The 27346-nt window shown below is 41.1% G+C and overlaps 4 protein-coding genes across 5 annotated transcripts in view; 1 reads left to right on the forward strand and 3 right to left on the reverse strand.

Moving 5' to 3' along the window:
* The window catches only part of ralgps2 (Ral GEF with PH domain and SH3 binding motif 2), a 70907-nt gene extending 68075 nt beyond the window's left edge, over nucleotides 1–2832 (reverse strand). The window contains exon 1 of one of the 2 annotated variants that reach the window (XM_031753796.2): nucleotides 2446–2832. The gene's annotated coding sequence lies outside the window, so the exon portion shown is untranslated. The remainder of the gene's footprint in view (nucleotides 1–2445) is intronic. The other variant, XM_031753797.2, reaches the window with a different exon arrangement.
* Nucleotides 2833–3356: 524 nt separating this feature from the next.
* Nucleotides 3357–5124, reverse strand: LOC116331151 (cytochrome c oxidase assembly factor 7). Its single transcript, XM_031753749.2, has 3 exons — nucleotides 4749–5124; nucleotides 4507–4647; nucleotides 3357–4013 (listed from the first exon to the last, which is right to left on the reverse strand). Exons 1-3 carry the CDS (start codon nucleotides 4852–4854, stop codon nucleotides 3568–3570), a joined length of 693 nt encoding a protein of 230 aa, XP_031609609.1. The 5' UTR covers nucleotides 4855–5124; the 3' UTR covers nucleotides 3357–3567.
* A 65-nt stretch (nucleotides 5125–5189) lies between these two features.
* Nucleotides 5190–14973, forward strand: zyg11 (zyg-11 homolog (C. elegans)). The gene is made up of 18 exons (XM_031753746.2): nucleotides 5190–5626; nucleotides 5715–5880; nucleotides 6150–6361; nucleotides 6447–6764; nucleotides 6900–7013; nucleotides 7119–7235; nucleotides 7319–7459; nucleotides 7718–7894; nucleotides 9739–9803; nucleotides 10031–10130; nucleotides 10235–10285; nucleotides 10414–10575; nucleotides 10765–10812; nucleotides 10919–11116; nucleotides 11211–11263; nucleotides 12252–12349; nucleotides 12450–12650; nucleotides 12722–14973. The coding sequence occupies exons 1-17, from the start codon at nucleotides 5603–5605 to the stop codon at nucleotides 12638–12640; spliced, it is 2235 nt and encodes a 744-aa protein (XP_031609606.1). The 5' UTR covers nucleotides 5190–5602; the 3' UTR covers nucleotides 12641–12650; nucleotides 12722–14973.
* Nucleotides 14974–14986: 13 nt separating this feature from the next.
* On the reverse strand, nucleotides 14987–20835 carry echdc2 (enoyl CoA hydratase domain containing 2). Its single transcript, XM_031753748.2, has 11 exons — nucleotides 20505–20835; nucleotides 18591–18658; nucleotides 18340–18427; nucleotides 18170–18256; nucleotides 17951–18043; nucleotides 17041–17097; nucleotides 16872–16934; nucleotides 16649–16773; nucleotides 15730–15780; nucleotides 15610–15657; nucleotides 14987–15383 (listed from the first exon to the last, which is right to left on the reverse strand). Exons 1-11 carry the CDS (start codon nucleotides 20743–20745, stop codon nucleotides 15306–15308), a joined length of 999 nt encoding a protein of 332 aa, XP_031609608.1. The 5' UTR covers nucleotides 20746–20835; the 3' UTR covers nucleotides 14987–15305.
* Nucleotides 20836–27346: the final 6511 nt, after the last annotated feature.

The raw sequence follows: 27346 nt of genomic DNA on the forward strand, positions 1-27346 counted from the left end.
TCTGACTTCTTGTGCCAAGGAAATTTATCTTTGTTATAAAATTAAATAAATAACCGTCAGGCCTTGATTACATTATCTTGGATCAATTCATTCAAATTTATTAAACTGGACCCCAGATACAAACAAAAGAAGAACACGAGCCACTGTCATCAGTGAATGTCATCTCGGGGTTTTACTACATATATAAAAGTTTAAAAAAAGAAAAAAAAATCTGGCCCAGTCACAGAGAATTTGCCCTTCAACTAAAGGGAAAATCACCAGGTCTATAATAATAATAATAATAATAATAAAAATAAATAAATAAATAAATAAATAAATAAATAAATAAATAAATAAATAAAAATAATAATAATAATAATGATAATTTATTGGTTTAAATGTATTTTAATGTTGAGTCAACTCAACATAAAACTTAAAATATTTTTATGTTGTCAAATGGTTTAAAAACAAACAAACAAACAAACAAACACAGAAAAACAACAACAGGAAATACTTAGATTTCTGTTAAGTAAGGTGACAGACTTTTTGCATACAAAATCATGCTCACACACATAACCAGCTGCCCCCCACCCCCACTCCAAAAGGGCTGGTTTGAGCCATGAAACTCCCTTTTACTTATAGGCCGATGGCAGTCAAGACAAACACAGTCCTACTAAGCCCAACATTTAAGAGGAGCTGACTAAATGATTCAGATGCACCCTTTAAACACACAGACTACTGTCTTGAAGACTAAACTTTCACTGTTCTCAATGCTTCCCCTTTCTTTAATTTGAATTAAAATGAAGTCAAAAACCAAAAGGAATTCCAAGCAGTTTCTTTCTTTGACATTTGGAAGTCTGAGGATCTCCGGCATTTGGAAGGAAATAGTTTTCCAAATGCCAAAGACTTCTCTTCCTTTAGGCTCAACTTTAACTGTAACTACTCAATGACTATGGTCTTAGAACTGACATGACTGCCACAGTAATACTACCCAATGGATAAAAAAACCTTCTGCATATATTTAACTGTTACAAAGGGCTAAGGCAAACAGGACTGTCAGTCATTTCCCCTTAATGCGACACTGCAGCACTGCAAAGGCATGCTAGTCATGTGCGTGAACCAGTAACCTCTGGGTCATATGTTAAGTGTTGGGAACAGCAGCCTCACACAGCCACACCAAATATCATATGGAACATTCCTCAGAGTCCTTTAAAACAGGGCGAGAGAGGCGAGCAACAGCAAAGCAACAGCAAAGGGTCACAGAGGACGCTCACAAAGACTGTGCTGCACAGGAGGACTGAGCAGAGGGAGGCTTTGTTTAATAGTGACTCGTGCATGGATTCTGTCTTTATCTCTGGATATTCCCAGTCTCTCAAATGAAAGAACACTGAAATATAAAAATCAAGCATGATGGGCAGCTCTCAGTCCTAGCTTTCAACATTTCAGCTGTGAGCCAAATCTACACACTAAACTTTGGCGTATGATAGCTGAAGCCTTTCACTGCCACACAGACAGCCTTGATCCACAACCACTTTACATTAACGGAGCTAGACAGTTACTTGGAGCATGCAAAGCAGCTTGCTGATTTTCAGTGTGGAAGATAAGATGTAACTGCTTGATTTAAACCTCCTAACACCTGCACTTCCAAGGTTTCCTATCAGTTAGGTTAAGAACCCCGGTTGCCCCCTTTTCTCAGACTCCAAATAACCTCCATGTTCTTCTTTTGTGATTATTCTTAACTAAGACATGCTTTAGAAAAGTCAAGATAGACGTTGCTTGTGCACTGTATTGTTCGTGGGTGAACCCACACCACACCCAACGCACTCCCCAGAGGGGTGCTTTGCAGGGGGTTCACCGCCAATGAGCCATCCCGAGCAGAGAGTCTGCAGTGGCCCGTGGCTGCTAAGTAAGCTGTGCTGGTTTAGCAGCACAAACGGGTCGGCATAAACTCCCTGCCCCGAGAGAAAGTCAGAAACACTCATCGCTAACTACCTAGCTCTCCCCACTCTTCTCAAAGGTTTCCATATGAAGTAGCATGATGCATTTACTGTCAACTAGCTTGCACGTTGATCTATTGTTAGCCTCACATCAAACTCCTTGGTACTGCTTCTTGATGTGTGTATTTATGTGTGCGGTGGGGCGACCTGTACATTCACGTGGGTGGATGAGATAAGAAAATAACAGCTAAAATACAATACTGCACCCAGCTACAGAGAGTCTGCGTTACAAATAAAGACGACCAGCCTCACTCGCGCTTTGCTCCAGTATCTCCGCGTCCGCTCCTCGCGATGGATGCCGATTTACTTTGATAAGCATCCTGCATTTTAAAACAAACACACCCAAACCGCTCGTCAAGCTTGACGCTACGTTAGCTAGCTAACTCGACGGATGGGAAGGGATTTCTTTGCAATTGTGTCGCTAACGATGGCAAACTTTGTTTCGTTGTGTTCTGTAACTGTAACTCACCGACGTGCGCCGTTTTGCTCTTTCTTCTTCTGGTATTCCAGCGGGCACATCAGCGGAAGGCAGGCTGCTAACCGTTTTTGTTAGGCTAACACTCCCGGACACGACGATGCGCCTCGCAACAGCTGTGTTCTGTTTTGAATGAGGGCTGAGGAGGAGAGGAGACGCCGCTAACGGGCGGAGCTTCCCGGGTGCACAGCGGGCCGATCTGCCCTTTATCCTCTGCAGTAGCTCTTAATGTACGGAGACCTTTTGCTACTGTTTATATCATCCGCAGGTTGTCAATGCACTGCCAGTTAAAGGCTTGGCAGATGTGATTCACACAGCCCGCCCTCTATTGTAGTGCCGGACTTCTGTTTGAAGGGCTGGTTGGCTTCAAAAGGGCTAAAAGTTCATGGGTTCTCCTCTGACTCCCTCTTGTGGACAAGACACCATTGTGCTTTTCAAAATTGTTGAGAAGACTATTTTTTCACTAGAGTTGTAGTGTTTGTGTCCCCACAGTGGAAATTTTATTTTATGTGATACAAATGGAGTTAGTGATGACTTCTCAGCAGTTTGCACACTTTGCAATGGCATCTGGGCAGGCTGAATTAGACCCTTCGGTGGGGCAGTTTTAGCCCAGGCCATATGTTTGACGTCTCTGCTGAGAATAGTATAAGCTTAATATAAAATCTTCAAAGCAACACTAAAACTAGGTGTGAAATAACCAAAAAATTAGACTTTAGGGGAAAAAGAGAACTAATTGAAATGGTATTAATGATATAACTAAAATAAAATAAAGTGATCTAAAACTTTTTTTTATCTGATGGGTATATTTGTTTCAAACTTCTAACTTTATAGGCTCATGTGTAGTCATTTATACACCACAAATCACAGAAACATGGAGAAAAAAAAAATCAACACTTGCACAGAAATTAGATGAATGTACCATTTTTATTTTTTATGCAAATGTTTTGAATGTACTGATGCATAATTTACAGGCTGTAAAAGGGTCCACTTAATCATGTTTTTAAAAATAATATACATTATCTTCAATCTTTGAACCCTGTGAACAAGGTGGGTTTATTCAAACAAACTATCTAACAAATAATCTAAACCAAAACAACGATGATTCAACAAAGTGTGCTACTCCCCAAATTTAAGCTGCCTTTCCTTTTCTAAACCATGCAGCTCCCTTGCTCGATTTTTCAGCTCCTCTGCTTTCTTTTCATCCTTTTCTGTACCATCCCCAAGTCTGTACATGCGACTTGCATTGGCGCAGCCCCACACGTGTCCCAGTTCACAAGCCCTGTTAGCGTATTTTAGAGCGAGAGCCATATCTGGTGCCAGCCCTTTGGAACTGCCCTGAATGAACAAAGCGCTGAGGTTAAAGCAGGAAGGAGCGAATCCACCTGCGCACGCCTTCTCATAGTACTGCCGAGCTGCTTTCAGGTCAGGTCCTCCTTCCATAGCTCGTCCGTCATGGGCTAAAAGACCAACATTATGGCAAGCGTCTACAGACTTCTTTCCACCAGAATTGCAGGAGCGCAGAAAACAAGAGTAGGCTGCTTTCAGACACTGGGTGACTCCACCTGGTGGAGAAGAAGAAAAAAAAAAAAAAAGATTAGGGGACTGACTTAGAATTTTGTAATGACATTACTTACGTAGAAGTAACCTTAGAGGTCATTCATGCTAGTAACAAGCTGCAAAATGTATCAACGGATCAAAATTACAAGTAGTACTTAAATGACTGGCGATGATATGTGCACTATATTGTGCACAGTTGCTTCCATATGTCATCACTTCAGAAACTTATCCTGGAAACTTTTCAGCTTTTACAGTTGTGCTGACACAAAATACTGTGACAGGTAAAGAAACCACGGACCAGTCAGGCTTAGTCATTGGCCTTTCATGGGCATTTCTTATAAAATCTTAATTTGAATAAAATAAAATGGCACAATAGTTCGATTTCACATTGAAATGTAGTAGGGTAGATATAAAAGTCTAACAGTAACTCAAAGCCTTCAGTATAGTGTTTAGTATTTAAAACTTCAGAAAAGGTAAATAAGGAGGTTAAATATCCACCTTTGCCGGTGACGTGGTAAGCACCGAGTTTATAGCAGCTCTCTCCATGCCCATGCGTCTCACAGTTATGTTTGAGCACTTGTGCTGCAGAATCGTAGTTCTTCTTGACCCCTTCCAAGTAGTCAGCGAGCCTTTGGCACCCTAAAAGCGTGAAACAGGGGGCAAAGAGTGAGGAAAACAGAACTGCATAACTACCATGTGTTTCAGCACCACCGATCTGTGAACAGCTCAGAAACTTTTACCTTCAGGATCTTTCTCCTTGTAGCACTGGAAGCTGTACTCCACGCCTAAATTATCCAAAAACTGCTTCACTTCCTTCTCGTCTTCAAAGTTTATAAGTCCAGCCATTTCTCCGCTTTACTTGAACTAGTTTCACCTCTGCAACAATCACATGTGCTCAGCTCCTCACGGCATCCACCGCTGCTGCTTGACCTTGATGACTGACTTTGATATGCGATGCTGAAAAGGGTTTTCCCAAAACGCAAAAGTCTATCTGGATGCTTAACGCTAAATGTGAAGTCATTATATGAGCAAAGAGTGCTTAATGGTATAATAGCGCCCCTTTGAAAAGCAGAAGGACGCGGTCACGTTTGTCTTTCTTCAGCTGATCGCTTCCTGGTTTTGTAACCCTTCCTTACGGGCTTCCGTAGTCCAGCCCCCTTCGTTAATGTACTTCCAGTGCTATGACCTTTGTTTACTGTCTGTCTAGTCGGTCTAGTTAAAAATAGATCCAACTGCTCACAGTGGAAACTACATGCCAAACAGGTTTCTAGCTTCAGTCTTTCGGTCGCTTCAGCAATTGGTCGACATGAATTCCGCCGCATCCGTAAGCTTTCGACGTTTTTGCTCCAGGGGTGATTTTCTACCACCGAGACAGCAAGTGAGCTAGCTAGCTGGCTCCCCGTTAAGCTCCGTTGTGTTCGTTCGTCGTCACGTTCTCCTGGTACCTCTCAGAGTGATCAGCAGCTCCTCAGACTCTCACACAGGTGGACACTGTAAACTGAAAGGGAAAGAGGTGTCCGAGACGACGAGCAGGCTGGTTACATAATCACAAGTCTCGGTTGTATAAGCTAAATATATATTTTCTTTTAAAGCCATGGCCTGCAGTTTCCTAAACACGGTAAGTCTCAGGTGATTTATTTGCCTTGACAGTTGTAAAAAATTGTACCCGGTGCATCCACATCTCTACACATCCTCTTGGTTTTCAGGATGAGGCGTCTCCAGCGGCTCTGACAGACCTGTGCCTCACCTATGTGAGCCAAAACCTGGAGTGTTTCTGCGTGAAGCGCCCTGATGGCTCCCTCTGCTTCAGGGAGGCTGTACTCTTCCCGCAGGAGCTGGCAGACCAGCTGCTGGCCAAAATGGCCACTGAAGGTAAACCTTTAAAGACGTTTAGGAATAGTAAAGAGTATTGCTGCAGCTTAGCGCTCTACTTTTCTACATACATAAATTATTCATTAGATCTTCAAAGGTCATCATGATACTCATGAGAATGAAAAATCTTAACGTGCACTTGGGGGAAATATTTGAAGTGAAAGCCACTTTAAATTGATGGCCAGTAAACTATATCCTTGCCCTGGGTTAAAAGGCAGTGTTGTGTAAGGTTGTGCTTGATTCTGAAAGATAAATTCACTCTGCTATAGGTCTGCTGAACGACAGCACAGTGGGTGTGTTTCGGAACTGTGAATACTTGCGGTTGAGACGGGCCTGCATCCGTACAGCGCGGATCTCTGCAGAAGCCTTCCAGAAAGCCCTATGCCCTCATAGACTGCTGGAGTTGGATGCTGCCCGGGTCAATGCAGACCTTACCATTCCTGATATCCTGCAGGGGCTGGCCACTAATAAATATTGTCAGGTAATATGAGAGTGTGTCATTTTTTTTGTGGATAACTGCCCTTTATTTCCACAGTATGAAAGTAATTTAAACTTTCTCCCTGCAGGAGTCCCTCCAGCGACTTGTCCTTACAGGTCTCACCATGTCCTCTCTGGAGGAACCAATCTGGTATCGCTTCAGCGCCCTCCAGGGCTTGCGTTCCCTCTCTCTAGCTAATGTAGACTTCTACGACTCTGGGCTAGGCGACGTGTGTTCCCTGCCTCGGCTGGAGAGCCTCGATCTTTCTAATACGTCAGTCACAAACCTGAGCCCGCTGCTGGGCCTGAAGGAGCGGCTGCGCTCACTGACACTGCATCAGTTGAAAAGGCTGGAGATGAGCACTGCTCAGCTGCTGGGAGTCATAGGCCAGTTGAATGTATTGCAGGTTAGTGGTTTGATTGTGTGTCTAGTATTAAACCTGTTTCTCTCTTTTTGTTTTGTTTTTTCAAAAAGAAAGCTCCATCGCTGAGATTTCATAAGCCGTGCCTGTTTGTGTGTGTGTAAACCTTTGCACATGCAGCACCTGGACATTAGTGATGATAAACAGTTTACCTCTGACGTGGCTCGTCAACTGCTCGGACAGCCGGGGATTCTGCCCGCCCTTGTTTCCCTAGATGTCTCAGGGAGGAAACAGGTGTGTTCATCTGCTTTAACATTCTTATCTGTTTCTTGGTTAAACCGCAGTCAAAGCACACATGTTTTAAAGTCGAGTAATTTCTTATATCTGCGAATGTCACAGGTGACAGATGCAGCTGTTAAGGCATTTGTTGAAGAGAGGCCAGGAATGACCTTTGTGGGACTTCTGGCCACAGATGCTGGTTTTTCAGACTTCCTATCAGGAGAAGGAAATCTAAAGGTAAGTGTAGAATAATCATTAATAGGCACAAAACAAAAAGTGAAAACATCAGGTTTGCTAAAGTATCTTCGGTGTGCCATCAGGTGACTGGAGAAGCTAATGAGACTCAGATCTGTGAGGCACTGCGGCGCTACAGTGAGAGAGAAGGTTTTGTGAGAGAAGCTCTCTTTCATCTGTTCAGCCTCACTCATGTCATGGAGAAACCAAGACCTGACATCCTAAAGGTAAACACATTATCATTGAACCTATTAAGTTATTATTGTACTTAATCTTTAAAAGAAATTATAGCATCATATCATGCTTAAGTAGTGCACATAATGTCTTAACCTTTATCAGTGCCATGTCAGCCACAGATATTCTCCTCATGTGAAGAAGCACTATACCATCATTGTACCTCTGCACACTTCAGTTACTCATCATTCTCGGCTTCCCGTTTCTTGATTATTTTTTTTTTATTTCTTCCTCTTTCTTTTTTTTAATAGCTGGTAGTTTTGGGAATGAAGAATCACTCGTCCACTCTGAATGTCCAGCTAGCTGCGAGTGCCTGTGTGTTCAACCTGACGAAGCAGGACCTGGCAGCAGGGATGCCAGTTCGACTGTTGAGCACCGTCACTCAGCTTCTATTGGAAGCCATGAGGACTTTCCCCAACCACCAGCAGGTAGCTTCATGGCTGGCTGCTTTTGCTCATTCCCAATAAACAGTTAGTTTATAACAGAGATTTTATTTAGCAGGTTGCAATTGGCTGATACAGTTTACACGGGGAACTTTTCTTACTTCTTCTTCTTCTGTTTTTTTGTCCATTATGTCACAGTTTCTTAGAAAATGCCTCTTTGCATGTTATGATGGCTGTCACTGACACAATTTTCCTTTCACACATTTGTGGATTTCTTGATTTTAAATGTGTGGGTTTTGTAACTCGTAACATAAAAGGATGAAATGGTCATTTACAAAAAAAAAAAAAACAGCTAATAAGGAAAAATTGGAAATTATAATTATAGATTATAAATCTTTTTAAAGGGCACAAAGTTTTTCCATTTTAAAAGCATCGAGATTGTCGTTGCTCTACATGGATTTTATAGCCAAGTTTTCTTTCTGTTGCCTGTTTATACAGTAGACATTATTACTTTCACTCTCACAACCTGCTTCTGCATACATTAATAATAAATCAAACTTGGTCAACTAAGTTCCCAGGTAGATGTGCTAAACAAAAGTAAGAAATCAAGTTTGAAGGTGAGCACAGTTTTAGTCCAGTATTCTCGAGGGTAGTGGCGGCAGCGTGTCAGCTTTGGAGAACACTGTGTTAGCTGGGTCGTTTGGTAACACCTGTGAGTGTTGTGACAATATGAAATTTAGAAAGATTTGAGGAACTTCCCACAACCACAATAAGTAGTTTCCCTTTTTTCACAAAACAAAAAAACACACGTAAATAGTGGACTGCGTAACATTACATTTGTTTGTTCCTCAGTAACAAGATTTCCAAATCAATACAGCCTGTAATGGAAACAAATACAGGGATCTGGTCACCAGTAGGAATTAACCATTATAGGAAGTGACATGCACAGCCTGATATTGGACAAAAGGATTTGTTAAAGCGATACTCATTTTATTCTAAAATTATGGGGGAAACGTGCTTTGTGTGATAACTGTTCAGTGTTGTGATGATGTACAGTTTCGGTTGGGTTGTGTTTTAGTCACATGCTGAATAGGCAGTTTTTATAGATAGATGGATAATTTATCTATAGAAGCATAATAAAGAATAAAAATGAGTTCACAGTAAATAAACAACACAGTTACAGTGCCACAGGTGCATAGTGAGTAGAACTTATGTTGTGTGATAGTACAAGAAATTTTGCTCTTATATAAAAGAAAATAAAAATGGGGTCATTAACACGTAAGACTGAGATTATGTGAGAGAGTGGTACAAATTACAATAATAAATAATATCTACACTATAATTCTTAGAAATATGATTTGAACGTTACTTCTCATGTTTTTCTGTCAAACATTTTCCCTTTGGGGTGTTTCAATTAGACACAAGTCTTTGAAAGGTTGTGTTGGGAATCCAGCATTTAAAAGAAAAAGCTGTATCCATCCACTGTGGTGACCTTTTATAAATAAGGGAGTGTCCAAAAGAACCTTTGTTACTTTTGTTGTTTTTCACTGTGTATTTTCCCCATGTCGTCCACTAAAGAGACTCTGTCCACAAAGTAAAGAGGGAAAAAAATGATTTAGCATATGCTTTCTAAACTAGCTCACATGTTTGCATGCGGAATTAATGTTTCTCCTGCTGTAGCGAGCTTGAAAATGCAGTTTATCTGTGAGCACTGTTATATATTAATTTTCCATTATATTTTCCTGCACAGGCTCTAAGTCAGATATAATATTTAACCAGCCTATTGTGACTAAACAGAACTGATAAGAAGATAAAAATATGGGAGCAGCAGTAGCAGCAGTCTGATAGCTTTTAGGTTCTGCAATCATGGCTGTTTTCTCTTTTTATAGTTGCAGAAAAACTGCCTGCTGTCTCTGTGCAGTGATCGCATTTTGCAGGAAGTTCCATTCAACAGGTGGGAAACACCACATTTGTTGTGTAAATATTGATCATTTTGTTATTAGTTTTTTTTTATTTTATTTTAATTTTTTAATTTTCATTTTTTTGAAAAGTTGTCAAAGATTTTAACTATAAACATGCCAAAATGTGATCAAAGTTAATTCGTAATTCTCGGTTTGTAACGTAAAACATTTTCAGTAAAGGGAGAATTTAAAATGCTCTGCTTCCTTTTACTGTTTGAAGGTTTGAAGCTGCCAAACTGGTCATGCAGTGGCTTTGCAACCACGAAGATCAAAACATGCAGAGGATGGCTGTGGCAATAATTTCCATACTCGCTGCTAAGGTACATTTGGTGTTGTATTAGTACCACATATGCGGTTATTCATGCATTGAAAGTACATCTGTAGGGTATTTTCTTTGAGTGCTGCAACATTTGCTTTTTTGCAGTTATCCACAGAGCAGACGGCCCAGCTGGGAGCAGAGCTGTTTATCGTGAAAGTATGTTTTGAGTTGTTCTTTCTTTGTTGTATTGGTTTTTTTTAATCTTGGATGACTTTCATCTGCCTTTACTCGTTTATCGAAAAAAGGCTGATTTTCATTACAAATGCATTCTCTCTGCCCTGCAGCAACTGCTCCACATCGTGCGTCAGAAGGCAACTCAGGGCGTGGTGGATGCCACCCTCAAATTTACACTGAGTGCACTCTGGAACCTCACTGATGAATCGCCAACAACCTGCCGCCATTTTATCGAGAACCAGGGGCTAGATCTGTTCATTAAAGTTTTAGAGGTACATGGAAATTATGTGAACATGTAAAGAAAAATATGCAATGCTACATACAGGACAAATTTAAGCAGATTTCTATAGGAATTCATCATTACTCTTAATGATGTGTTCCTCCGTATAAGTACGCATGGCTTCGGGGCAAGATGACTCACTGTTGTTTTTATCCCTACCTCCCCCTCTCTTTTTCTGCAGTCGTTCCCCAATGAATCTTCTATTCAGCAGAAGGTTCTCGGGCTTTTGGTGAGTTTACTTCTCTTTTTTTTTTATCCCGAAGCTAAACTGAATCTAGAATGCATTAACAAAATTAAGGAATCATTATTCCCTGCTCGCCTTTTGATTGTTGTAGAACAACATAGCAGAGGTTGGGGAGCTGCATGGAGAGCTCATGGTGCAGGGGTTTCTGGACCACATCAGCAGTCTGCTGCACAGCCCGGAAGTGGAGGTCAGCTACTTCGCTGCAGGCATCCTTGCACATCTGACGTCACGAGGAGAAGAGGCCTGGGCGCTCAGTCCCAGTCTTCGGTCCTCGCTGCTTGAGCAATTGGTAGGAATGAGCAAGCTTAATGGGAACTCTTGTGCATAAATACGGTTATTGGAAATGTTGGTTTTGAGCGTGATGCGTTTGTGTGTCTGTGCAGCATGCTGTCATTATGAAGTGGCCCCCGCCAGAGTGTGAAATGGTGGCCTACAGGTGAGATACAGCTTCTATTCAATAATGATGGAGTATTATAAAAAGGATGCCAACAAACTTTGACTTTTACCTTATTTGTCTGTTATATATGACAATTTTACCATTTATAACCTGTGACAAACCTTGGCACGAGGGGGAGCTTATGGTACACTGTGGATAGGTTGCCAACAAAGGGGTTAGCACAAAGAAACAGACACACATTTCCCACATTCATACCTATGGCCAATTAAAATCACCAGTTAACATACCAAACCACAGAGGACATGCAGAGTCCAGAGAAAAAGGCTCCTTCAAAACAGGAAAGCTTCTTGCCGAGAGGCGACTATGCTAACTATTGTGTCAGCAAAATCTCAAATTTATAGATCTCAGAGAGCCAAATCTTCCAAACCTCATGTTAATATGTTACATTCAGTTCAGTGTTTTGTTTTTCCTTAATATATTTGGAGACAGATCCTGTAATCTCAGGGCACCTAATATTATAACGCCAAGACCCTACAAATCAATAAATTCAAACATTTGGTGACAGTGGGGGGGAAACCCCCTTTAAACTCTAAAACACCTTTAGTAGAATCAGGCATCCTTTATCCTGAGACAGACAAAATAGGAAAAAAAGGTGCACAGACATGATAAATTACAAACAAGGTAAAACACAAACTGTAAGCAAGTGTAAGCAAAATTAAATGCCAATAGTAATAGTGACATTTCAGTATAATGTGGATTTAATGTAAGACATTAAGGACAAGTGCATAGTGCATCCCAGCCTCCAGAGCCTAGCATAACAAACGAAAGGTTCAGGGTCACCTGATCCAGTCCTAACCATAGTGTTTATCAAAAATGAGCATTTTAAACTTGATCTTAAATTACAGATGGTGCCTGTCTCTCCCAAAGTGAGTAGCTGGTTCTACATGTAAGGGGCGCGATGGCTGAAGGCTCTGCTTCTCATTCTAATCCTGTCACACAATAATTGTCATTTTCTTCCCTTCTTTAGGTCATTTAACCCCTTCTTTCCCCTACTGGAGTGTTTTCACACCCCTGGTGTCCAGCTGTGGGCAGCCTGGGCAATGCAACATGTCTGTAGCAAGAACGGTGAGACACAGATCCATGCAAAAATAAAACCAAACCTTATTCTAGCTTAATGTGATGCCTCACCTACTCAAACCCCTTGTGGATACTTCTGTGTGTGCAGCGTCTCGCTATTGCAGCATGTTGTTGGAGGAGGGTGGTCTGCAGCAGCTGGAGCATGTTCACAAACACCCACAGACCCACAGAGACGTCAAACTGCTGGCTGGGAGCATACTAGAGAGCCTACAGCGCCACAGAGCTCGCACCGGCCAGCCACTACACACACACACAAGTCGCCGCCCACCGCCGCAGTAACCTCACAGAGGTAAGGCACGAACAGCAGCTAGCTCAGCCTCGCAGAGGTTGAAGATTGATTATGCTTTCATTCTCTTTCAGAAAATCAGAATCTCTGTTGAAGAAGAGGAAATTAAGCTGGGTCCCACCGTGGATGGGAGGTGGTGGTCACGTGTTTGTGTGTGTGTGAAAATATATCTCACACACAAACACGGACTTACAAGAAGCTCTCAAAATGTAAACTGAACTAAGGACAGAGGCATTGCAGTTCTTTGCACACAGTAACCTTATTTATTTTCTCGCTTTTTTTTTCTCTTTAAAAAAACCATTTCTCTATGTGCTAATCAAAGAATAAGGAAAAAGTAAATTATGATAAACTGTCTGTCACTAGAGCTCAAATCAAATCATGAATTTGTGTTTGGGCCTTTTTCAGTCAGCTTTTGGCATCAAGAGGAATTGGTTTTTTTTGTTTTGTTTTTTTAACCCGAAACATGTCAGTGCACACTTACAAATCTCAGTTTGGGAATAATTCCCCAAAGCTCAGCTGAGGGCCAATACCCTGATACCCTCATATGTTACAGAGTACTATGGATGTCTGAACTGGTTGATTAGCTCTTAAATATACGCATGCCATCGCCCTGAGCTCAAGCATGGGGGTTAGGGTTTGTCTGAATGCTTATACTGTTCGTTTTAGGAATGCCTGCTTGTTTGTTTATGGCAGTGCTCAGTTCACTGAAACCCCCGCCTCTGGGTCTGCAATACTACTGCTGCTCTACTCGTCATTTAGTCTTTTATCAGCTAATGCCTTTGATTTGATGTGACAGCACGCTTGCCGAGGGTGTAGTCAGTGGGTTCGGGCGTTCCAAACATTCAAACGCGATAAACTAAATTATAGAGAAATCATCTTTTTGAGAAACTCGATTGCATTTTTTCTTTAAATTTTCTAAACATTGGGGAGCCCTAAATCAGTCCACTTGGTGGCAGAGCCAGCAGTGCAGAAAGCTCAAGAGGACAATTTACATGATAAGCTGAGTACTACAGTCACATGTGTCTGTTTACGTCCAAGTATACTTTCCTGGACACAAATGGCAATAATGATGTGGCCAGCATAGTGAGGATAGGTGTACATTTGCAGTGAGTCACATCTGTTTTCTCTTTGAGAAACTTGTGTATATATTTATATATAAGTATCTTTTTGTTATGCGTCTGAGTGTCTTAAAGACAGACAGCACTTCAGTGTGAGCATGTGTGCATATATGCGCTTGTACAAGTGTCTGCATCTCAAAGAGTGTATGTATTTGTACATAAGGATACTGAAGGGGGGTGGGGGGGGGGGGGGTCGTTGTTTAGGAGTGATTGCATGGAAATTATTCTACTGTATGTTCCGATGTTTTTTCAGTTCCATCTGATTGAACAAAGGGAAAAAAACTGCTTATACAACAATAGAGTGGAAACATTTAAATTATTTAAAGGCATTTCTCTGTACTAAAAGTGACCGGCTGTGTGATATCTGCATCCTACAGGCTGCCATTTTAACAGTTATGCCTCTGCCGTCTAGAGACTTGCTGTAACAGCTTATGAGAATGGCTACATTTTTGTTGTTCATCTCTTATTGCAGGCCTTGTCATTTACTATGCTGTCAACACATACCTACGAAAGAGTACTGGGAAGACATGAAGCAGAATAAAGCACAATTATTTTTGCATTTTGAGAATAAAGTCGACTCCCTTAATCCACAAACTAAAGGTAGGAAAGTGACCACTAGCTGCCAGAATGGAGGTGATTTTCTGGTCAAATTTTAGTCTCAAAATGCAAAACTTTTGCTGAAACACTTTGATAAATAACACTTTCTAGATAATGTGAGATAAATTTGTTTGGCAGGAATGCCAGTGACAGGTCAGGAGATTTGAAAAGATTACTGGATGTATGGTAATATAGATAAATATAGAACATTAGGCTCCAAAATGATACTTAAGCAGCTGTCAGCGAAGCATACACACCTCATCAGCTCAGTGAATTGTGGCCCTATTGTATTCTGTAAATCAGTTGTTGATGAGCTTGCTAATGACGCATGTGTCCCAGGCTAATAGTGATCCGTCTCCACAAGGATAGTCTTAGATGACAGAACTTTTGAGGTTTTTTTCCCTTTCACTTTCTTCTGATAAGTCGTGTAGTTGAGTTGAATATCTCCCTGCATAAAAGGCCAGTTTTTAGTTTTTTCCACAAGCGTTTTAATCAATTGGAAGATGCAGAAAGTCAAGGTACTGTATGTCTGCTGTGATTGTGCCATGTTGCTGCTCAGAATCGTATTTTCAAATTTAGAATTAAAGAATGTACATTGCCATAAAACTGGAGATGACCCATGTGCCGTTTTATTTATTTATTTATTTATTATTTATTTATTTATTTATTCAGTTAGTTTCATTCCAAAGATGACCCTGTTACCGATAAAGCAGCAAATATAACAAATTATAAACAATCAGCACTTGTCAGTCTGATCCTGATCCTGTCACAAAAGCAAGCGGCCACTATTGAGGACTTGCATGGCCTAAACTAATGTACTGGCACTGGCTGGCACAGACAATCAATAGATGTTAATTGTTTATCTGACATCGGGCTATAGAGAGCAGTGTGCTTCTGCATTCACATGTCGGTACAACAAAGAAATCCAGTAGCTCAAAGGAGTTTATTCCCCAGTGTACCGCGGAGCTCTCTTCTGTATGAAGGCTGCCATACCCTCCTGTCGGTCCCGTGTGGGGATGACCTATAAAGAGAGGACAAGTAGATGAGGATTTAAGTGGAGTGAGCATCAGAAGGTCAGTGTCAAAGCTAGACCCAACTAGAATTAAATTGATAACAGCCTCGGCATCAGCTACCGGTTGGGTTGCCTTAGAATTTAGCTCAAAAGAAAATTCCTGAACCACAACAATTATGCCAAATTACAACGAGTAAGTGTTTTGGAAACAATAAGCAAGAAGTGGAAGACTTACTCGGGCATAACACATCCTCTCTATCGCCATTGCTGAACCGATGTCGACCTGCAAGAGAGAACAGTCACTAAATTCACTGATGTAAAGACCTTTGAAGAAGATCAGGGATTCATAATGTACCTCCATGCCTCTGTTCATTGCCTCTTTAGCCATCCGCACCGCAATAGGAGCCTGAGCAACAGAAACAAAAAGGGTTAGGTGCTGATGGTATTATCTCCTTCCATCCTAAACCACCTGAATTGGCTCTACTTTAAGTATAGGACCTTTGGAATAAAAAGGCCAATGATAGACACAAAAACGCTCACCTTCCTTTACATTTTTGTCTCTGATACTTTATGCATTTCACTCTACCACTGACGGCCCTTTATGTTGTTGTTTATTCTACTTTTTGTTCAAAAATTACAAAATTAAAATTTGAGAGAGAATCAAAAATCAAAAAATATTAAACTGTTGATCAATCAATTTAAGCAATGCATTTCTACTGAAATTTAACTGGAGGAACTCTACAGTTTAATCACATGCAAGCAGCAGTATATTTGTCTTAAAAATTCTGGGAAAACATAAGTGCCAAAATAAAGATCTACAGCCTCTTATTATTTCCTCTGTGCTCCCTCACTTTGATTCAGTGCAAGATCCTGTTAATCAATCAATCAATCCGTGCTAAGTCGAGCATAAATGTGTTGGAAAATGTGAGTGTATGGTGCTATTTGTGGTCCATTTCTCCACTTGACTGCCACTCTAACCCCACTGACTGTGGGCATCTGAACTGGAGTGAAAGATATATGGAATGACAGAGGCCTGGAGAGAGGGACAAGCAGAGGGAGATGGTGAGAGGGAAGGTGGGAAGAGGGAAAAAAAAAAACAAGACGGAAGAAAGGAAAAAAGAAATGCATTGTTTTTGTTCCCTCCCCCTCCACTGCATCCAGAGGAGGGAGAAGGAAGGGAGAAAAGGTAAGGGAGCAGATCCCCCTGCCTGAAGGAGGAGAGATGCAGCAGTATCTGAGCTGTAGCAGCATGAAAAAAGTGTTTGTACTCTAACCTGGGGCAGTATCTCCCTGGCCAGGCTTAGCGCCTCTCTGTAGGCAGCATCTCCTGTCTGGTTCTGTTCTACTACTCTGTTTATGAGCCCCATCTCCAGAGCTGTCTGTCCTCCCACACGCCTGCCTGATAACAGACAAGGAGAGACAGTGACACACAAAATCCTTGCTCACTGATGAGCATTCAGTGCCACTAAAATCACATCAATATTTCTGAATTACTACCTGTGAAAATGAGCTCTTTGGCCAGAGTGACACCGATCATCCGCGGCAGACGCTGACTGCCCCCTGCAGGACAAACCACCTCAAGGTCAACTTATCACAGCTGCTTTATCTCTATTTACATACAGTCAGTGCAGTCCAGGGTCATTTCAGTGACCTCTGTTCGTCTTACCCGCTCCTGGGAGCAGCCCCCGTGTCGTCTCAATAAGACCCATCTGTGCCGAATTTGCTGAAATACACACACACACACAAACAGAGGACAGTTGAAGGTCCAAGTGCCATTAAGCTGGAGAGAGTGCAAAATCTGACTGATGTCTCTGTCAGAGCAATTGACACAAACACCTGCTCACCTAGCTCGTCTGTGCTCAACCAATCACTGAGCTGCTGCGCCTAATATAACCAATCACATGAAGGTTCAAACGCATGAACAGCTGGGCAGATGTGGCTTCATTAGTCCCCAAGCTCATCAACAGATCATTAGAGCTCCATCGCCTCAGGACTTTGTTTTTAGCTTGACCATTGTGCATATAACACATTTACATTTGTTCAAAGCTGTTTAAAAGCTGCTAAGACAGTTTAATTTCCCCCCAAGTTACTTATAAAGAGTTGAGAAAGTTTTGTTTCATTTTAGAAGATAATGTTTCAGTAAATTACATTTTCATTAACTGTGATAGCTGAAATTGTGTAAATATTGTGTGAATAGTACAACATATATGCGTTTAAACTAAATAGTGCTATAAAAAAATTAATGTCAGTCTACATATAATGGAAACTTTAAAAATACACAGTATTTTGAAATCTTTTGAGAAATCTTTTCTTATTTTTTCCTTACTTAATAACTGTCTTTGTGCTATCTAAGATTATTTTTTGACCCCTTGGGGAATCCTGTGAGTCCAATGAGGAAATTGTCAATCAAGAGAATTGGCCCCAAGTTGAAACTGCTAATCTCCACCACTGATCTGATATGAGTGGATTGGTAACAGCTGTAAAGGGAACAGCTGTTCTAACCTGATTAGCATCACCTGAAGGAAGAAAGCAGAGCCGATTCAGAGTTGACAGATGAAGGTTCAGAGGTCACTCACCAGCAGCGCGAAGGTCACAGGCCAAGGCCAACTCCAATCCACCTCCCAGTGCAACTCCATCCATCGCTGCGATGGTCGGCGTGGGCAACAATGCTGCCAGGTTATTGAAACAAAGTGAGCAAAGTTTACAAATGGATAAACACATTTAGCTTGAAAAAAAAAACTAAGACTGACTAATCACCCAACCTTAATGTTTTTTTTGTTTGTTTGTTTTTTTACCTATTTGAGTCATGAGGGAGCGCAGGCCGTGAACAAACAGATCGGACTCAGAGTTGTTCATCAGAGCTCTCTCCTTCAGATCGGCACCTAACCATACATCATAACGCACATGGTCACACATCATTACTGCACACTTTGATCACACTTTCCTGGCACCAGAGATCACTCACCTGCACAGAAAACGCCTGGCACTAAACTCCTGAAGATAACCACACGCACCGCTGAGTCATTGTACAGAGTGGAAACCACCTGCCTCATCTGCACACACACACACGTCATCATGTCTCAGTGGCTGCTGCAAATGTGTTTAATGTGTGTGTGTGTGTGTGTGTGTGTGTGTGTGTGTGTGTGTGTGTGTGTGTGTGTGTGTGTGTGTGTGTGTGTGTGTGTGAGAGAGAGAAAGACGTGGAAGTCTCCTCACCTGTGACACAAACACATTGCCGAGAGCATTTCTGGCTTTGTGCCGGCACATCAACACTTCTACGATCCCTGAGGAAAAGAAAGCAACAACAGGAATAAAGGGCAACAGCTAGAAATTAATCTTGCTGAGTTTTTATAAACGTGCCGTTTACAATTCAGTAAAAATGTGGGTTCATTAACTATTTATTTCCACCGTGACCATGATGGAAATCAAGCCTATCAAGCCATGGAATCGGCTTTCTACACTCATCTTAGTCTGGAAGACACCTAGTAGGCCTAATACATAAAACATATCTTGAAACAAAAATATTTAATTTGTAACAAAAGCCAGTTGAAACCTAAAACGCTCACATATAAGTGTTAAAATACTCTGCTGTTAAAAGAAAATTAAAGAAACACATCAGATTCTTGTGGGATATATCTACTGATATGCTACCATCTACTGATGGCCTGAAACAATGATCATCTGTGACAAGCACAGGACGCCAGTGGTGGACCTGCCTATTGGGCTCCACGGTGCTGGGCAGTGAACACAGAGCCCATCCTGACCTTCATAAAGTCTATTTCTGACTCCTTGGTCAGAGATATTCACACCATATGTCTGTTGTAGCTCAATTTGTAGGGCTCATCCTTGCATAAAGGAACAGATATCAGTCCTGCTGATGAGTTAAGGACTTCTATGGCCATGTCCAGCTCCCCTAAAGTAACTGCCTGTTTCCTGGAATCCATTCCATGCTCCTGTGACTGTGCTGGGAGACAACACAACCCTTCTAGCAATATTGTTGTACCATCCTGGAGGATTTGGACTACCTGTGCCACCTCTGTAGGGTGCAGGTATTGCTCATGCTAACAGTGGTGACACTGACCCTAGCCTTATGCAAAACTAATGGGAAAAAAAGTCAGGAAAGGTAAGAAGGGAAGAAACTGCTAGTGGCCTCTACCTGTAAATGCATTCCTGTTTTGGGCATTGTCTCATTGTTACTCTTCTAATGTATTTGTTGTTAATTTATTTAACACTAAAGCAGCTGAAACTGATTAACAAACCTCACTGCTACTTACGGTAATTGACCAGATCAGTATCCCAGAAGTTTAGCTGACTTGATGCTACAATCTGATTAAAATGTGCTCCTTTACACATTACTCATCCCTGACACGTGACATGTGTAAAAATAATGTCAAACACACAAAATAAACATGGAAACAATAAAACTACATAAAAATATGTTCGCACAATGCGAAAATGGCTCGATTGTGCGCATGAAACTTATTAAAAACACACATTACTTCGCATTTAACACATAACTCGAACAAAAATGTATTAAGAGTAGCAAATTAATGATATAGTCAGTGAAAAAATTAACATTTCGTGCAAAATTAAAGAAATAAGGGGGGGGGGGGGACACTACTTTTCAACTCCCGGCAGAATGTGGTTACTTTCTCCTTTCTTTATACTACTACACGCCTAAATAAATGTTTATGGATACTTTGAACTGACTCGGAGTTCTGATAAACAGTAACGCGTTATGCAACTATACTTAAACAATTGTTCTACTAATCAGTAATAAAATAGTACTGGAGCTCGGTGTTAATATATAACCTAATTACTGATTTATTTAAGAGTCTCCGTATAGTCGGATCATTCATGTGAAGTCTCCTTGTTATGTTAAAAAGTACAGTTTGAATTCATGAGAATAAATTAATGCCCTTGAACACAACCGCCCGTTTCAATAGTAATCTAGAAATACGATAACCTGTGGGAGTTATCGACCAGTTACCAGGCAGCAAGTAAACACAGAAATTTGACATCTGCGAGGGGTTCCGTGAGACTAAAGCGTTGAGAAGATGTAAAACACAAAAATATGTTTCTCCAAACTTTCGTGTTATCATCATACAGTTATGCAAAAAGTGCCCCTACCATCGTCTTTCCCCTCTAACCGCTTTAAATCCACCTCTACGGCAGCTGCCGCCTCAGTGTGCTGCCTGCGGCTTTGTGCGCGACTGTATCCCGTCAGAGGCCGACCGCCGCCGGCCAGGAGTCGCGCTCTTCCCTGCGGAATCACATGGGAAGTTCGGCTGTGAGTTTCCCTCTTAATCACAGCCCCGTATCTCCACAATGAGCACCTCGGCCCTGTCAGTCTGCAGAGGATTGTTGTCATGCTTGTCTTTTACTTTGCTGTGCAGCTTCTAGAAGCAGGAAGACCGTGCAACAAAAGTTAACGCTGCAGGAAGTTTAATGCTGCTTTCTTCCTGTGAGAGGAGGGACTTGGATGCTAATGACCCTTTTTAACGCCAGCATACTGGAAGCAAAGTGCAAGAGTGGCTGAAACAAGGTAGTACCCCCGAGGGTCACTGTTTTATGATGTAACAGTGAAATGTTTGAAATTAGTGTCATATTTTTAAAACGTGGGATTTTTATACTTCCTGATTACAGTCATTATTTCCTTCTAGAAGAGTAAGACTGAAAATTGTGTTGTGAAAGTTTACTTTTACTTCTTCATCTCCCTGACACACACCCACACACACACTCAGTCTTGACATCGCCTGAACATGAAATCAGTTCTCACATTAAATATACTATGATTTAATTTTAAGTCCCTCCAGTGTGACTGTAAAGACATTTAGATCCCAACCGTATGACAACAAACACACGTTGTCCTCCAGCCTGTTGTCCTGTCTCTGGAGTGTCCAGTCTTTGGCCAGACATCACACAGCTTGTTGAGGTAAGGTTTTCCGTCAGACTTCTCATGTCTAGTTTGACCATGCATTATTGAGCGGGTCTTTACAGCTTATGCAATCACGAAGCCAGACAGTTGCTTTGATGGCACAACGGCCTGAGATTAGAGAGTCTGGTCTGTGTTTCTATTTTAACTTTCAAGTACATCTGATTACATTCAAATCAATCAGATTACATCCAGTGTGCCACGGCACTGTTCAGAGTCCATTTTAATGCGGCCTCTCTTTGTTTACCCTTCCTAATTAACATGGATGCCAATGGCTCTGGGCAATGAATCATATTAATTTGTAATTGAAATGTAAATTAATCATCGGTGCAATGTGTAGTTGGCTGTGTGTGCTGCTGGGTGTCAGGTCACGAGAGTGGGCAGGAAGAAGTGGGAAAGTGAGATTGAAACTATGCCCATATTTTCACAGATGCATATTTAAACACACATTTTTTAATCATATAAATTCCACCACTAATCACAGACAAATGGAATAAATAAAAGAAAAGGGGGAATAGAGGAAGAAAGAATGACAGGTAAAATAAGAAACATTTAAATATAGATGTTCAGTTGCTGATAAGGCTTCATTTGAGAGGCAAAGAGATGGAGAAAAGAGATCTGTATTAGTCTGTAGGTTCTGTTGCAGTGAGGTGGAAAGTTACCTGAGGGATTTGGAGGAGAACAGGTTGTCCAGATTTGATGTCTGGCAGGTTTGCCTTCCTCTTCTCGTGTGTGCCTTGAGACGGAAAACTGATAGAAGATGACACTCACAGTTTGAGTGTGAGGGTGTGTGAGTGACAGAAACTGAGCCTGATGGACTCTGACTGATGTAGACAGTCTGTTCCCAGAAAAGATGCACAGGTTGGACTCACATCACTCCAGCACTCTGGGACAAAAGCAGGCAAAGATTATTATTCCACCATTATTGTTTCTTTTTTTTACAAAGAAAACAGAGAAGTAAGTATTTGTTCTGCATTTTCATGACTTTGGTGGTTATTTCCAAGACCTACATTTTCAGACTTTATCCTCTTTTAACAAACATCACAGAAACAACACACTTTATTCGGTGTCAACCACACATTGATTCCCCTCCACTCCTGCAGGGGTCAGCCTCGTATCAGAGGGCTGATTCGAGGTTTGTGAACTCTGTTCACAAGGGCTTTCGTTTGCCCTCTCAGACATGCCTCCAGCATTATCTTCATTAAAGCCCAGGGCTGAGTTTGTTCACAGTGGGCTGGTGATGGCTGACGAGGTAGGGTATGAGTCAGAGGGAGTGAGTGGCATTTAGTTACCAGATATGTCTGGGAAAAGTAAGACGGCACAATGAGCTCATCAGGGCACGTGCAGTGCGTTTGAGCTTTACATCCAGCGCTTCATCACACTGATATGCTGTAATACTAGCACATGTGATTCTATTATAAACACCTATAAAGCACCAAGGTGGATTTGAAATCATCCAAGGTCTTAATTTACTTACATAACTATGGAAGAAACAACAATTGTGCAACACTACCCTGTTTGTTTATAAGTATCTCAGTGTTATAAGTCTCTCTCTGTGTGTGTGTGTGTGTGTGTGTGTGTGTGTGTGTGTGTGTGTGTGTGTGTGTGTGTGTGTGTGTGTGTGTGTGTGTGTGTGTGTGTGTGTGTGTGTGTGTGTGTGTTTGTAAGAATGTGTGCAATGAAAAGAAGAGTGATGAGCTAAAGAAAATGAGAGCAGATGTGTTTTCAGGTGATCCTGATTTGAGCGTGAGGTGATTTGTGAGGGGGCAGAGAAGGATGTTACGTGAGCACACTGAGCATAGAAGCAGGGTGGAGTGGATAAATATGCTCTGATGATACTACAGATTGATAAAGCTGCTTTTGCTTGCCAACAGAATCCCATAAAAATGTACCTCAGTTACATTTATCAACTACAAATCAAAAGTGTAAAAAAATCCACATTAAGGGAAACATCTGGTAAATGTCTATATTTTTACCAAAAAACCTCCCAAAACCAAAAAAAGTGACACAATGATGAGAAAGAGGAGAAACATGGTAAATGAGGGGTTCACAAATGTCAGTTTAAAATTTCATGTAAGCCCGCTTGCTGAGATATTTCCGTCTGTATCTGTGAGCTAGGCTGCTGCACTGGCTCCATGTGCATTTATTAAAATGAACATGGACACTAATCTATTTTTACTCAATCCCACATACTTCATCCTGATGTCTTATGCACTTAGGAGAGCACCATTGTTTAGTATCCCACAGCTGAAAACTGAAAGCTGCACATTCACATATTCATTTTTTGCTTAAAAAAAGTCTATGTGGCCCAGCTGTTTAGGGAAATTATTGCATATGTGATTTATTTATGAAGATTTATATCCTTGGTAGGATTCATGTGACTTGGAATTGAGTGTAACAGATGAAGTTTAAAAATCAGTAATAGTAAACATTGCATCTTGGCATTGCTGGTTTTAGTCTTTTCACTTTTTTAGTCTTTTCATACATATATATATATATAGATATATATATAGATATATATATATAGATAGATAGATATATATATGTATATATATATATATATATATGTATATGTATATATAGCTGTTCCTAGCACTTCACTTTTCTGGACTGAAACCTCTGATGTATAGTGGCTGGAATCTGCTGGAGACATGCTTCCAGTTTAGTTGCCTAACCCTTCCATTACCACTGGGACCATTATAGACTAGAACATCTGCTCCAGCTGATCCTTCAGCCCCTGATAGTTTTCTGGTGCTAAGGATGCATCTGGATAGTGTAGTGACAATATTACTATTTTTGAAATAAACCAGGTGTTTGAATCCCGATCTGGGTGTGCATCTAGCAAGTATCCACAGTTTGCACCCCAGTGCTACTCAAGTCTACCTTGGAAAATAAGTATACATACAGCTAACATCACCCAGTTTGCTTCTTATAGGCCACGTGTTTACCCTGAGAACTCAAAGCAAATTTTACTACAATCCTCATTCATCATTCATCCAAACATGCACAACAGGAACCCTTCTATACACACCTTGTCTGACATTCACACACACACACACACACACACACACACACACACACACACACACACACACACACACACACACACACACACACACACACACACACACGCTATGATCTAGGATATTTTGACATGGAGACTGGAGAAGCCGAGGAGTGACCCACCAACCACCTCCTGAGCCAGATGAGCCTACATGTTGGAGAAGCTCGAACATAGTTATGAGCAGTGAGCTGTTTTTATATGTTCACAATAATGGACAAAAATATCCTGTTTACAGTGGTACATGCTCATTTTTCACATGTCAAATTATAAGGTCAGCATATGTTTAAGTAACCCAGTCAGCCTTCTGAGTGCTCCATGCACACAGGTTCATTTAGTTTTTTGGGTTTTTTTAAATTCTTGACTCTTTATGATGTCAAAGAGATCCAATACTCATAGTATGACCAGACCTGCTACACATATGTGGCTGTGAGCACTCTCAACCCTTTTTGTGAGAGACAGGCAGTAAAAGCTGTTTAAAAGCGAAGGGGAAAGGGAGTGAAATAGATTTTTTTTTCTTAACAGGAGCTGCACCAAAGCAGCGTTAAATATAAATAAGGAACCCTTTGAACTGCAAAACACTCAAATATGTTAATGTAACACAGGATTATGTTAAGTACTCAAATGCTCCCTGGACAGCACTGCACATGAAAATATGATTTTGACCTTTTTCAGATTAGTCCTCTTTATGGCCATGCTGAGCCATTACAGGCTGTAAATAAAATGTAATGTCCACATGTTCAGTCTCTTTATACTTAATCTTCTCTATCCATAGCATCCAGTACGGAGGCAGTCTGTGTGACTGATAGATGACTGTACTCTTGGCTCAGTTACATTAAAGTGATGGACTTGGACACAACCTGAAAATAAAGAGCGTCGGCCTTATAGCCTGAGAGATTGTGCAAAATGGGAGAAGAGTTACAACCATACTGAACCACAAAAAGAGAAAGGGGGAGTGGAGTTATAGCTATATGCTTGGGAAAAGTGAGTATTTTCAGCTGTTACAAAAAGAAAAACAATTTGTCTTGTCATTATTTAGTCCAGCAATTTCTCCAAAGAAAAACAAAAGGATGTGAAGTAGTGGATCTGAAGGGAAAGGTGAGTGACACCTCTAATGGTAGAGGTGGTCCTCTCCTCGGGTTGGGGATCAGACGGTCTGTCTGGCACTTGACAGCTGACACTGAACACACCCTTATTAAAAAATAAAGATACGCTCACACACTCCACACAGGTGCACTGTCACAAAGGCCGGGAACATCCATGCAGACGAGCATGACACAGACCGCACGCTGCTCTCACATGACTGTACGAGACAAGACATCGAATGCCGCGCAGCCTGGACACATGATGTTCACTCAGCTCACGCACGCATGCAAGCACATGGATGTACACAAGCCCCTTTGGAAGCTGACACCATTTTGAGCAGTCAGGGAGGAAAGTCACATTAATGATTCTGATCACCAGGCTTTACCAAGGCAGTTAGCCGCGAACACGATCCAGCTGGGCCATTTAGACAGAAACCCATGACAGAGGGAGCAGACCGGCCGAGAGAAACCGACACTGATCAAATAGGCTCATTTTTCTCCAGGCCACTCAGGGCTCGGTGGAGCTTTACTTCAATAATCATACATCAGACTGGAGATAGATAACCATGCTGGACCACAACAGCTCTGAAATGAAAAGATGTAGGTGTCAGAGCTGTAATATTTTACAGCTTGTTATCTGTGTGAACTCTTATTATGAAGCAGCGCCTGCTTGTCTCCTCTGGCCACGTGTTACTCAACTGACTTTCCTTTCTTAGAAAAATATCATCTTAAGGGCCTGTGCAATTATCCAACCAACCTTTGATCATTTATTTGCCTTCAACCTACTCGTAGCAGTCCTGACCTCAGGTTGGCAACCAGTTGGGCATTTGTAAATATGCTTTTTAGGCTAGATTTTAGATTTCAAGCCTTTTTTTCCCCACAGCAGTGAAATAAAGGTCACTTGTCTTAAATATGGTTTTAATTAAAGTAACAATCTTATTCTTGTTTTCCTATGTTTGATAAAATTTTACACTACTGGAATAACTTGAAATTGGGTTTCTTGGAGAATAAACTTTTTAGGATGAATAACAGTCAACAGATTTCTCAGAGAGTAGCTCTGAATGCAGATGGAAAACAATGAGAAATCACAAACAAAGAAATAGTTACTGTGCTTGTAATTTTTTTTCCATTATTTTTTTTAAAAAAAGGATTAAATTTACTAATTTAAAGTTTTAAAGGTGTTGGTGTTTATGCTGATCTAACTGGCTCCTGGAAATTAATATTTACCCCCCACATTCTAACATGTTAAAGTTTCCAATGTTGTTGTTTTTTTTAAACCAAGATTAAGGTTCTTCAATGATTGCAATAAAAACGCCACCAAGGAGTTTGCAAATCAAAGAACTCTGACTCTCTCAATCTCTGGTTTCATGTTCATACCGGATTGGGTTAATTCCGTTTAAGATTGTTGAAGGTGGCATTTTATGCTCCTCACTTCATGTTTTCAGAAGAAACAAAAAATTTACGCTAGAGTTTAGACTCCTGACAGCAGTCGCCTTTGACCAACACAACCAGCTATTTCTCATACGTACGTTTAAACTCCTGCTGTGGTTTAACTATGCTACTAGCTCAAATGAGGTCTTGCCCTAAACCCTTAACCTTTGACCTGACATATGTTGGCATAGCAATAGTGTTTTATGGGTGAAACGGTCTTCCCTTTAAGAAAAATTACAGGGCATTAGTATTGCTTCATTTGACTTTGGACACATAGGATAGCTGACAGGATATTTGTGCAAACTAAAATATAATGTAGGGTTTTTTTTTAACTAGAAGCAGAGACGAAGTTGTAGCTGAGCTGCGGCCAGTTTGACTACAGTTTGATTGATGAAGTCCATACCTCTATGTGACCCCTTAACGAAGGAGCCTTTGACCTAATTTCTCTGACTTTTGTACT

The sequence above is a fragment of the Oreochromis aureus genome, linkage group 23, assembly GCF_013358895.1.
Source record: "Oreochromis aureus strain Israel breed Guangdong linkage group 23, ZZ_aureus, whole genome shotgun sequence".
In the NCBI taxonomy this organism is placed as follows: Eukaryota; Metazoa; Chordata; class Actinopteri; order Cichliformes; family Cichlidae; genus Oreochromis; species Oreochromis aureus.